General features: G+C 37.0%; 1 protein-coding gene across 6 annotated transcripts in view; it reads left to right on the top strand.

Moving 5' to 3' along the window:
- Positions 1 to 12,854, top strand: part of RPS6KA5 (ribosomal protein S6 kinase A5) — a 194,583-nt gene that overhangs the window by 141,371 nt on the left and 40,358 nt on the right. For 4 of the 6 annotated variants that reach the window (XM_023205450.1, XM_023205451.1, XM_023205453.2 and 1 more), the window contains 2 exons: positions 1,236 to 1,319; positions 4,136 to 4,239. In XM_023205450.1, coding sequence (XP_023061218.1) covers positions 1,236 to 1,319; positions 4,136 to 4,239 — 188 coding nt within the window. Of the gene's footprint in view, positions 1 to 1,198; positions 1,320 to 4,135; positions 4,240 to 5,026; positions 5,167 to 12,854 lie in introns of those variants that run through there. The other 2 variants (XM_023205455.2, XM_031935745.1) reach the window with 2 other exon arrangements.

Here is a 12,854-nt window from a genome sequence, read left to right on the forward strand (position 1 = left end):
TGTCTTCTTGGTACAGTTATTTTAAGGCATTATGCATCTTCGTAGGCAAATAAATAAAAATTCAAAAGTTACAATTGGTGATATTTTTACAAATAGAAGATAAACTCTTAGGAAGTTTAAGCAGAGACCTAAAAGTTAGAACCCAGAGGGAATAACGCAGGAGGAAGCAAATATAGATTTAGAAATATAAGATGGGTAAGATGGCAAAGGTTTAAAATAATTGAGAGAATTAAGAAATGTTTGTCTTTGTTTACTACTATTCTCAGTGATTGGAACTTCTCAACACTTAAGCCTTAATTTTTCTATCTTCTGGAATTTCTATCAAATAAATAATTATTTTTTAATGTATACCCTATCAACTCCTCCCCCAAAGCACCAGATAAGCTAAAATGAATTATAAGAGAGGCCAGAAATTATATGGAAAATGTAGAAGAAATATCTTATAAGCACTTAACTTGGGGTGGTTGTGAGCTTACTCTAAGTTGAGATAATAAATGAGCTACATAATTGCATAACTGATCATCTAAAAAATAACTTTTTAGGTTAACTTTCAGGCATGATATATTAGCCCTTTGAATTTTTAAAATTCTATAATAAAGAAACATGTACCTTTAAGAAATAATCTTTTTTTAAGACGGTTTTGTTTACCATCGTTAAACATAACATTAGCATTGTCAAACCGACACAAGATGGTAAGGTAGAAAAAAATTTTTTTATCCTTTTTTAATCTTTGGGTTTACTATTCCCCCTTCTTAGAATTTGGTCTTTCCTCCCTCTTCAGGTTTCCCAGTGTTTTCTCAGTCTTGCCTAATAAAGTCGTTCAAACTAATGTGTTAGACAGTTCATGTTGCCTTACTAGGACTATTTGCATTCTTAAAAAAAAAGATTAAATCAACAACTGAAATATACACACATACAAAAAGTGAACAAGAATGAATGAATGGATTCATGGAAAGGATGGATGGATGGATGGATGGATGGATGGATGGATGGATGGATGGATGATGGTACCATTTCATGCATGAGAAGTCTTTCTGATGGGATAACATATACCCAGGACTCATAATAAGTAGATGGTGGTCTGTTCCAGTGAAGAGAGGGTCTGTCAGGTAGATTCTACCAGTACTTTGCCACTATAGTGTATCTCAACCACTAACATGTATTATCAACTTTCTTCTTTTGTCACTTGTCATGCTAGCTTGAAATCAAATCCCTTTTTTGTTTGTTTGTTCAAGACTGAAAGAGCATATTCCTTTTGTGGAACTATTGAATACATGGCACCAGATATTGTCAGAGGGGGAGATTCAGGACATGACAAGGTATGTTCTATTTTTGATGCTTCTATATATATTTCTATAAAATGTACTATAAGAATCCTAATTAACAACTTAAGTCATCTCTTCAACAGAGCCGTCTTTCTGGTGTTGATTGTCTTACCTTCCTTTTTTTCTCTTTTGCTTTGTATTCCTGAACACATTATGATATCTAGTATTTTGGAGGAAAAAGATAATAGAAAGGTTAGGACATTCTAGATTTCCCTTTTAAAGGTTTTATTGGTGAGAATTGTGTTTTATTTTATAGAGTAACAGTCTTATTAAAGTTGAGAGCTTAAAACTAGTCAAATAATTTTTATTTTATTTCCATTGAGAGAGCCTATTTCTTAGAGTACAAACTGTGACTCCATTCTTTTAAAAAATTATGGACCTGTAATCCCAGCACTTTGGGAGACCAAGGTGGGTGGATCACCTGAGGTCAGGAGTTCGAGTCCAGCCTGGCCAACATGGTGAAACCCCATATCTGCTAAAAATACAAAAAATTAGCCCGGCGTGGTGGTGAGTGCCTGTAATTTCAGCTACTCGGAAGGCTGAGGCAGGAGAATGTTTGAACCCTGGAGGCAGAGGTTGCAGTGAGCAGAAATTGCGCCATTGCACTCCAGCCTGGGCAACAAGAGTGAGACAGCGACTCAAAAACAAATTACTTACTTATTTTTGCATGAGACCGTGGCCTTTTAGGATGCAACTGAACCACAGTGCAATACAGAAGTGTCACTGCATGTAAAACTGCACATTGTTCCTGTTTGAGTCGTGATGAATGGTTTTGGACAGTATTTTTTGGCATTTTTAATTTCTCCTAGAAAAACATTTGGAAACATAGTCATGTGTATCACCTTTAGTTAATATTTGCTTTTTAAGCTGTCACTGAGAGGTCAGTGAAAAGGGAATCAGTGATATTTTCTTATTCCCAGTTTCTGCCTTTAACTTTCCAGAGACACTGGAGACTGTTGATTATCTTCCCAACAGAAATAAACATTTTAACAACCCTAGGAGAAAGAAAAAATCCTGAGTTCTAGATAGTTTAAGTTTGTTTTCCTAAGCCCTCTAAAAAGCTCAATTTTTTTGGCCTCCTCTCTTCCCTTTGTATGTGCAAAATGAAGATTCTAGAAGAAACTTTCTAAGTAATTATGTTACAAAATCTAGGTCGTGGATTTTTTTCTGTATTAAAGGGTACAAAATTTGTTCATTTTTTTTTAACACTTCTGTTTTATTAATAGCTTTATCCAAATAAGGTATTCTATTTTTTGGTTCCCCATCTTTCCTTCTCCTTCATTCCCTTTCAGAGTCCCACATATGCAGTTCAGATATCTGGCTGTGGAGAATCTCTGGTCTCCTTCCTGATGACTAATCATATATTTAAAAGCACGTTCTTCAAGTCTGTGTGCTATTGGTTTTGGGACCCAGGGCTAAGAATCTGATTATTGATCTCTTGTCATTTGAAGAACATGGTTTTGAATCCAACAGCAAAACATTCTGAGGGTTCTGACTCAAATGGCAGTCAAACTGCTTGTATAAATAGAAGAGTTTAATTGCTGGTTTAGTTTGCTTCTTGGTATTCTTTGAAGCTGTTGGGGAATTTGGTAGGAATTTATACCTGTTAATTTGAAAATTATCTTCAAAGACCTAATGGAACCAATTTTCACATAAGAAAATCTTGTATTACTCCTAGAATTTTTACCTACCTAAGGTGCAGAATATAGCTAGTCAATAAATATTTTTTCCCACACCTGGAACAACCTGACAGTTATTAAATGAGATAATGTATGCAAAGTGCTCATCATAGCGCCTGGCGTGGGGAAGATACTCAGTAAATACCTTTGCTCTCATGATTTTAGTCTTCCTGATGTGTTTTGTATGTCAGCACTCCGTATTTTCTTAATAGCTCTAAGCCCATAAATTTTGTCACCTCTCTGAAACTTAGGCCCCGGAAATTCAAAGCAAATAGTTTGAACTTTTAACATCTAGTTAATATTTCTGACTGGTGTACACTCATGTGTTCAACAGTTATTAAAATTCTGATTTGCCTAATTACAAAAGAAGTAATTTTCAATACATCAAGATTCTTTAGGCCAGGCTTGGTGGCTCAGGCCTGTAATCCCAGCACTTTGGGAGGCTGAGGCAGGTGGATTGCTTGACCCCAAGAGCTTGAGACCAGCCTCGGCAGCGTAGTGAGACCCTGTCTCAAATAAAATAAAATAAAATAAAATAAAATATTCTTTAAATTATGTATAATTTGCTATGTTCTCAGTTCAGGTAACTGCATTTATAAATTGGTTTCCAAATTAGAACACATTTTATTTTATATTATTTTAGATCTTCCCATCAGTGAAGACTCTGAGGTTTATGTGTGATAGATTCTAGAAGAAAAATTGATTTAGGTAGTTAGGAAAAAATAACATACCTTTGGATGTGGTATTTTTTTTTCATTTTTTGTTCTTTGATTTTTGGACATTTCATAAGGCTCGCTGGAGCTGAATACTTTAGTTCCCTATCATAAGCCCAAAGAAATATCACCTACTTAAAATTTTAAAAATTTATATCAAGTTTAAATTTTTTTAATTAATCAAGGTAAATGGTTACTAGTTTAAGAAATAACACGCTTTCTGTGCTGAGGATACTTGGATATTTGTTCTCTAGATGTCTTTCTTGAATGTGCTAATTTAATACTCCTTACATAGAAGGAGGTGTACAAAATCATTTTTTAAAACATTTTCCTAATAGATAGCTTTCTTCATTTTTTTCTTTCTTATAAAATATTTTAGTTGATAATTCTATAAAATGAAATTATTGTTGTTTTATAGGCAGTTGATTGGTGGAGTTTAGGTGTTCTAATGTATGAATTACTAACTGGAGCATCTCCTTTCACTGTTGATGGAGAAAAAAATTCCCAAGCTGAGATATCTAGGTAAGATTTGACAAAATAAAATAAATGCCTTGTTTTCTCAAAGGAACTGATTGCATTTCTGCAGTTAGGCTGATGTAAACAATAATTTTTTTAAATGAGGATAGACAAAGTGATGTTTATGTAGTAAATTTTCTTTTCTGTCATATAGCATATAGATATGTTCCCTTTATATTTCTTTATACTGATTGTATGTGTCCAATTGAATCTGAAGTTTAACTTATGATCTGTAGTGTCATGATTTTGGTGTGCCCCAGAGCACTTAGAATATTGTCTTACACTTAGTAGATACGTCATATATTGAGAAGTTTATTTAATGGATACTTTTTTCTCCACTCTATATGTAATTTATTTCTTTGTGACTTTAACATGAAGAAACAGTAATGGTATTTTTGAACTCATGAATGTAGGCTCAACAGAAACAAATACCATCAAATCATCCTCTTGTAGGTCTCAGAGCATTATTCTCTTATTTTTCCTTCATAGCAGCTATCACAGTTGCAGTGTTACATTTTTGTTTATAATTATTTGATTAATGTCTGTCTGTCACACTAGATTGTAAGCTCTGTGAGAGTAAGGGACGTGTCTGGCTTTGATTCTCAGTACTTGCTATGTAGAACTCCGTCAATATTTGAGGGATAAAATGGGTTAATGAACAAATAAGTAAATAGTGACCAACATTATACTAATTACTAGTTATGTTTTTGTCCTGTTTTTACTTGAATTTTATAACTTTGAGAACAGATTTGGCATTAAAAATTAAAAATTGAGATTCCACTTCCAAAGAAGATGGAATAACAGGGACCAGATTTACTTTCCTGCCTGAAACAATTTTAACAATGGGCAAAATACATGAAACAACAGATTTGAAGACATTGGACATCTGGAAGTGAAGGACAATGATCTTTGAGAGGCGGAAAAATAAATGAGGTGAGCCCTGTGATAGCCCCAGCTTACTGCCTTGAGAGCATTTCCAGGCTACAAAACCCAGACCCAGTTGAGGAGGTGGAACTGAGAATCCAAGAAGATCAAGACAGCTAGAGTTTGCAGGCCAGAGTATGGGAGAGAAGAGTGGCACCCAGAGGGAAGTCCAGAGATATGCAGAGGTATTCAGTTGAGTATTGGTAAGCACACAGTGAGGAAACTATTCCATATAGTTAAGATGTTATTTCTTGCCAAATTGAACTGTAGATTCAATACAGTCACATTTCCAGGAGGCATTTTTTTTTTCTTTAGAAATTGACCACCTGGGCCTAAAATTCATTATGAAAATGCAGAGAACCTAGAATAGCCAAATTAGCTTTGAAGAAATAGAAGTCTTGAAATAAACTTTGTTCTAAGTTATAGTAATTAAGACATTGTGGTTTTGGTGTCAAGACAGACAAATGATCAGTGGCAAATGATTTTTGACAAAGATGCAAAGTCACTTCTGTAAAGATAGTTTTGAACAAATGGTGCTGGAACCACTGGCTGTCCAGATGGAAAAAAGTGAACTTCAAGAAATACTTCATACCATATAGAAAAATTAACTCAAAATGGATTATAGACCCAAATGTAAAAGCTAAAACTATAAAACTTCTGGAAGGAAACATAAAGGAAAAACATTGTGAGCTTGGTTGAGGTAAAGATTTCTTAGATATGACACAAAAAGTGCAATCGATAAAAGAAAACATTAATAAATTGGACTTTGTCAAAATTAAATATTTCTGCTCTTCAAAACTGTTTGAGAGAATGAAAAGACAAGCCACAGACTGGGATAAAATTTTAAATCGTATGTCTGCTGAAGGACTGGTATCCAGAATGTAGAAAGAATTCTTAAAACTCAAGAAAATAAACAACCGCATTTAAAAATGGGCAAAAAATTTGAACAGACAATTCACCAGAGAAGATGTGTAGGTGGCAAATTAGCACATGAAAAGACTATCAACACCTTTAGTCTTTAGGGAAATGCAAATTAAAACATCAATGAACTACTACTATATACTCAACTAGTATGGCTAAAAATAAAGAGACTGATAATACCAGGTGCTAATAAAGACGTGGAGGAACTGGAACTTTCATACACTGCAAGGGGAAATGTAAAATGGTATAAAAACTTTGGAAAATAGGCAATTTCTTAAAAAGTTAAACGTTACTCACTGTCTGATCTGTCCATTCCACTCCTGGGTAATTACCAAGGGAAATGAAAACATATGTCTATATAAAAACTTGTGCATGAATGTTCATGACAACTTCATTTGTAATAACCAGAAACTGGAAATAACCCAGATATCTGTCAACAAGTAAATGGTTAAACAAATTGTGGTTTATTCATACAAATGGAAGACTCCTTAGCAATGAAAAGGAATTTATCTAAGACGTGCAGTAGTGCACCTGTAGTCGCAGTTGCAGAGGAGGGTAAGGTGGAGGGATTGCTTGAGCCCAGGAGTTTGAGGTCAACCTGGGCAATGTAGCAAGACCCTATCTCTTAAAAAAAGGAATGATTTGTTTATACACTTGCAAACGGATGAATCTCAAAATAATTACACCGAGTGAAAGAAGCGAGAAAATATAGAATATATACCATATGATTCCAATTCTGGAAAATGCAAACTAATCTACAGTGACAAAAAGCAGAATAGCAGTTGCCTGGGGACTGGGATTGGGGGAGGTCAGGAGAGATTACAGTGGAACATAGGAAAACTTTGGAAGGTGAAGAGTATGTTTATTATCTTGATTGTGGCAATGGTTTCACAGGTGCATACATACGTCAGAACTTATCAAACATAGAACATTTTCTTCCATGAAATTAAAAAAAATACAGTTATATACTTTGTGTATGGGAATTTTATTGTACATCAATTGTTCTTCAGTAAAACTGTTAAAAATTTAAAGTGTACCTATTCCAAGACAGGCTAGAAAAATGATTTCTCACTGTTTCAGTTTATTTAGTGCCAAAGTTAAGTGAGCAGTACTTCTTTTTAAAATCAGGGTGAGTTAAAATCACATCTCTTATGAAAAATTATAAATATGACTCTGTTTATTTTAAATTGATTTTTTGGCAGTTTGAAAATACCTCAGAATATAGGAAACTGTGTCCACGGTCCTGAGAATTTGGGTCCAGTTGCAAGATCATACCTGTCATGGTGACAGGTACTAAGGGTGGCCTTAGCTTGACAACATTAAGTGGTGGCTTCTCTAATTCCCCTCTTTCTGATTCCACATATACAGGCAATCTTTTTAAAATAATTTTCCTTTCCACTGTAGGTCTGAGTGTGGAGAGAAGTATATTGCTTATGATGGCAAGAATATTCTGAACAAAGCAATGTTCACATTTAAATTGCTTTTATTCCCTTTATATTAATCAATTGGCATTCTGGTTTTAGAAAGAGAAAGAGAGCCTGAATCAGATTGTCTAAAACTTTACAACTAAAGCAAATAGACTTTTCAAGAATTTAAATAGGATTCCTTCCCTTTAATCAATTAATTATCCACTTTGTCATGGTGTCAACCTGTAATTTCATGGTTTGTGTGTGTGCGTGTGTGTGTGTGTGTGAGACAGAAATTTACAAACAATGTGATAACTAAATTACCCTACACTACATTTTCCTTTCAAAATAATCATTCTGAGTATATTTCCTGGCATAAATCTTATATGTATCATTTAGATAAATGTGTCATTATCTGTCCCCTTTTTGTCATCATTGAATTTTTCCATTCATTAATTATTATGGTCTTCCCTGAATTCTGCATACTTTCCGTATTTTTTGTTTGAAATGATTCAAAGTAATGTATTATCTAAATTATCTGTTTGCCATTTTTGTCTACAGGTAGCCTAGAATAAAAATGTTTTTCCAGTGTATCAAATTTCAAAATATGCTAAGCACTTATAATGAGAAGAATCTTAGAGTCCAACTTCTCCCTTGACGTAAGAATCCCTTTGTCTGTAACAATCCCTGATAGTTTTGCCATCATGGAAAGGATGGAGTTTATATAAGGTGTTTTTAAGGAAGCTATGTTCATTAATGGACAACTTTAGTTTATGAGTTTTCCCCCACTTAAACTGAAATTATTATTTTCTCATTTCTGAATGTTGATTTTGGTCCTGCCTGCTCAAGAACATGGAATAATTCTATTATTTCTTTCCAGACATTACCTTAAGGATAGTTTTATATAGGATAAATCTTTCTAGTTCTTTTAGCTATTCATTAGAAATCATTTCTAGATTTCTCATATCCTGATACTATTTTGGACAAATATTAAATTATCAGTATTATAGGTTGGAATGACTGGTTTTTAGCTTTTCTGTGAGTCTGTTTCTTATTTGTTAAATATATGTACCTGTGCTTTTCTTACGTGTCTTACACTAGCTTTTATTTTATTTGTTAAATTTATTTTATTTATTTATTTTTTTAATTTTGAGATGGAGTCTCACTCTGTTACCAAGGTTGGATGTAGTGGCACGATCTCGGCTCACTGCAACCTCCACCTCCCAAGTTAAAGTGATTTTCCTGCCTCATCCTCCCCAGTAGCTCCATTACAGGCACATGCCACCACGCCCGGCTAATTTTTGTATTTTTAGTAGAGATGGGGTTTCACCATGTTCGCCAGGCTGGTCTCAAACTCCTGACCTCAAGTAATACGCCTGCCTCAGCCTCCCAAAGTGCTGGGATTACAGGATGAGCCACTGCGCCTGGCTTCCATTAGCTTTTATTGCCTTTCTGTATAGAACATCTTTTAGGCCAATGGCCACTCTCAGTTCCTTGCCATGTGGGCCCTTCTAACCTGACAGCTCTCTTTGGCAGAGCCTATGAGCTGGAAAGGCAGTAGGGTCCACTAGGAAGATGGGATGCCTTGTAACCTAATCATGCAATTGACATCCTGTCATCTTTCTGTACCAAGTATTGCTTATATGGAAGGCACTAGGTCCAATCCACAGGTAAGAGGCTGTGAATGCAAATATACAGTGCTCATTGGAGCCAAAGTCTGCCTACCATGAGCCCTTTACAAAAAAGATTGCCAACCCTTTGTCTAGGTAATTAATTTTGAGATATGTTGCTTTTGGAGTCATGTATAGAGTAACTACAAGTATCATTTTTTTTTACCCTGTTTTAAGAAGAAATCAAATGTATTATTTTTCTTGACTTTCTTAGGTCTTTATGATAAAATCCTTTATTGGCATATTTTGTAAAGCCTCCTCGATTCTCAGTTTGCTGGGGGTTTATTCTGTTCATGCTCATTTTAGGTATCTCTGTACCCAGTATGAGCATCTATGCTTCCCAGGGTTTTTTGACTAGTTAACCAAAAACTTTCTAAGTTTGTCACAGTAGCTACTCATCTACACATTCATCTACACAAGGCAATTGCAGCAGCTTCAGACCAAAGTCCAGCAACAGGAGGGGATGGCAAGGAGAGGACAGGGTGAAATGGCCCTTCCTTTGGCACTCATACTCCTCAGCTCTGTATCTTCTTTCCTTTCTCCATTTTTTTTTTGTACTGCTTCACTGTACAACCTGTTGGGGTGAATCATACTTCATTATTAATTGCTCTGAGGCACTCCCTAGCAGGGTGGAGCATTTGGAGTCCTGAATAAAACCTAGGGATAGGTCAGGTGCAGTGGCTCACGCCTGTAATGCTAGCACTTTGGGAGGTCAAGGCGGGTGGATCACCTGAAGTCAAGAGTTCGAGACCAGCCTGGCCAACATGGCAAAACCCCATCTCTACTAAAGATACAAAATTAGCCAGGCATGGTGATGGACGCCTGTAATCCCAGCTACTCAGGAGGCTGAGGCAGGAGAATCGTTGGAACCCAGGGGGTAGAGGTTGCAGTGAACCGAGATTGCAGCACTGCACTCCAGCCTGGGTGAAAGAGTGAAACATCATCAGTCAGCCTATCATTTCCCAGACCTTAGTCTCTCACCGGAGACCTGGCCCTCTGTTGTTTCCCCGATGATGCTGCAGTGTAGATTCTTTGCCACCACCTCTGTACACCACCCCAGCCAGTTCTCTACTACTACAGTCAACCCAGAGTCAAAGGTCAGCCTCATACATACTGGAAAGGGCCATGAAAGGAAGAAGGTAGCCTTCTGTGTTCATGGCTCTGTCACACATTTTGGTATCTGGATGACCTGCTGTTTCTCATGTATTTATGGTTCTCCGTGGCCTCCCAAAGAACGTCTCATCACTTTGGGTGATAATTTCGGCTCTCTACACTGGCTGTTGCTCTCTGCCTCCAGCTCTTTTCAGTTTAGCTTTCTCTTTGGAATTCCTTGCATTGAAGTCTGCTTCTGAACTCCAAACAGTATCTTAGTTTTATTGTAACATGCAGCCACTTGGCTCCAAGGAACCCCCAAAGTCTGGGTTTACCACTCTCTTCCATCACTATCATCTTCCCCCTGTTAGGGAAAGGTAGTCTAAGGGCCATAATGGAATGAGTGGAGAAGTAAAGGTTTAACAGCATCGTCTGGGCTACAGAAAAAAAGTGTACAAAGGAAGAGAGACAGGAAGAGGTCTGGCAATAAAAGTCTTACTAAATAACTTTTAAATCTTATTTAAGACACATCCAGGCATGTCTAAAAGCCAGTCTAGTAGCCCCACCAGCAATCTAACTGTATAAGAGCCTAAGGGTGAGGACCCCCAGCAGAACAGCTTGGTTCACTAAGGAAGCCTTAGCCATTGAAAGAAGGGCAATTTTTGGTAATATCTATCACTTTTAGATAGAAGATGCTATAGATTAAAAAGAAAACAAAGCTCTTTTTGGCAAAATCTTTGCAGTATCATGCATTCATCTTTGGTTCCCCTAACTTTGTAAGAAACAAGTTTTTTCCTTCAGTCTCAGAAGCGATGGCAGGAGTGTGCACCTCTCAGATGGCTTCCCAGGCAGTGTGGTAGGAGACCTGTTTAGCATACTGGGCAGAAGAGGGAAACAAGATGCTTTATGTGGCCAGCCACAGTGGCTCACACCTATAATCCCGGCACTTTGGGAGGCTGAGGAGGGTAGATCACTTGAGGTCAGGAGTTTGAGACCAGCCTGGCCAACATGGCGAAACCCCGTCTCTACTAAAAATACAAAAATTAGCTGGGCCTAGTGGCGAGTGCCTGTAATCCCAGCTACTCAGGAGGCTGAGGCAGGAGAATCGCTTGAACCCAGGAGTTGGAGGTTGCAGTGAGCCAAGATCGCACCACTGCACTCTAGCCTGGGCAACAGAGGGAGACTCCGCCTAACAACAACAACAAAAAAGATGGTTTATGTGACAGGGAAGTAGAGTATTTATAGCTTACATAAGTCATGCCCTGGGGACAACTCCAAGAGTTACTGGGTGGGTGAGACTTTTGAGTGCAGTCACAGATTCCACAGAAGCAGATAAGTATACTAGCCAAATAATCTCAATTTATTATTAATGACCTGACTGGTGTGGCCTAGGAAACACAGGTTAAGTGGATCAAGGAAGAACTCAGTAACACCAAAAGGGAAGTGACAGCCTGTCTCATAGCTAAAGGAAGACTACTATAGAGTGACATCAGCAGTACTGTTCACCTGGGGACCGCTGTGTGCCAGCCTTTGTGCTGAGAAGTCACCCACGTTATATTCTGGAATCCTCAGAACCCTGAAAAATAAGTGGTAGCATATGCAATTTTACAGATGAAGAAACTAGGATGTAACTTGCCTGGGACTCAGAGCTACTGTGAGGTTGGACTGGGATCAAATATAGAGTTACTGGAAAGTTGCTCCATGCTGTCTTCACGGGTAACATTGTTTCCATTCTGCTGTTTTCTTTCCAAGTCTGGCAGGTGCTTATTTCAGGTAAAGGACTGGGAAGTACTGGCCCATGGACTGCAGGGAATTGATTTCATGAAATCAGTGGAATATTTGTTGAATAATTTTTTACTAAGGAGAAAGAGAAACAGAGGGCAAAGTCCTTGTCCTAAGAACACTTATATAGCATTTGGGAGGATATGGAATAAATACATGAAAATACATAATATCAGGGAGTTTTGACAAATGTCTGAGTGCTTTTAGGTAAGAAGAATGCTGGGGGAGGACAAAGAAGGTTTGGTTCCCTGGGGCTGGGCTGTCAGGGAAGCTTTCATGATGGAGATGCAGACTGTGCTGGATAGAAGAGAAAAGATGATGGGGAAGTACCCATAGTGGCACATGGGAGGTTCAGGACTCTATTGCCTCCTTGCCACTCTGTGTACCCCTGCCAGCGGGTTCATGATCTTGTAAGAAAATTCCTTTTATTGTTCCCACTTTAGTGTCATGTTCATTATAGTTTAAGGTATACATATGGGATAAAGAGTCAATAATAACACTCAGAGACATATACTATTAATGTTTTGATATATTTTGTGTTTTTTTTTTTACTTATATAATGTTGTACTCATACTAGAAATATAATTTTATATTTTTCAGTTTTTGCTGAAATTTATGTCATAAATGTTTTGTTCTCTAATTACAATACAAAACATAATTTTGTAATGGCTGCATGACATGCTATTGAGTGGATACACCATAATGCTTAACTTTTTCCCTAGTGTTGAACAAAAATGTAGATTAAGTGAAGTTTACTGAGAGCTGTTTCTAACTCAGGCAGGCACATAAATAATTTTATAATTCGGGGACCACATGGGAACCAGGA

The sequence above is a fragment of the Piliocolobus tephrosceles genome, chromosome 6, assembly GCF_002776525.5.
Source record: "Piliocolobus tephrosceles isolate RC106 chromosome 6, ASM277652v3, whole genome shotgun sequence".
Taxonomy (NCBI): domain Eukaryota; kingdom Metazoa; phylum Chordata; class Mammalia; order Primates; family Cercopithecidae; genus Piliocolobus; species Piliocolobus tephrosceles.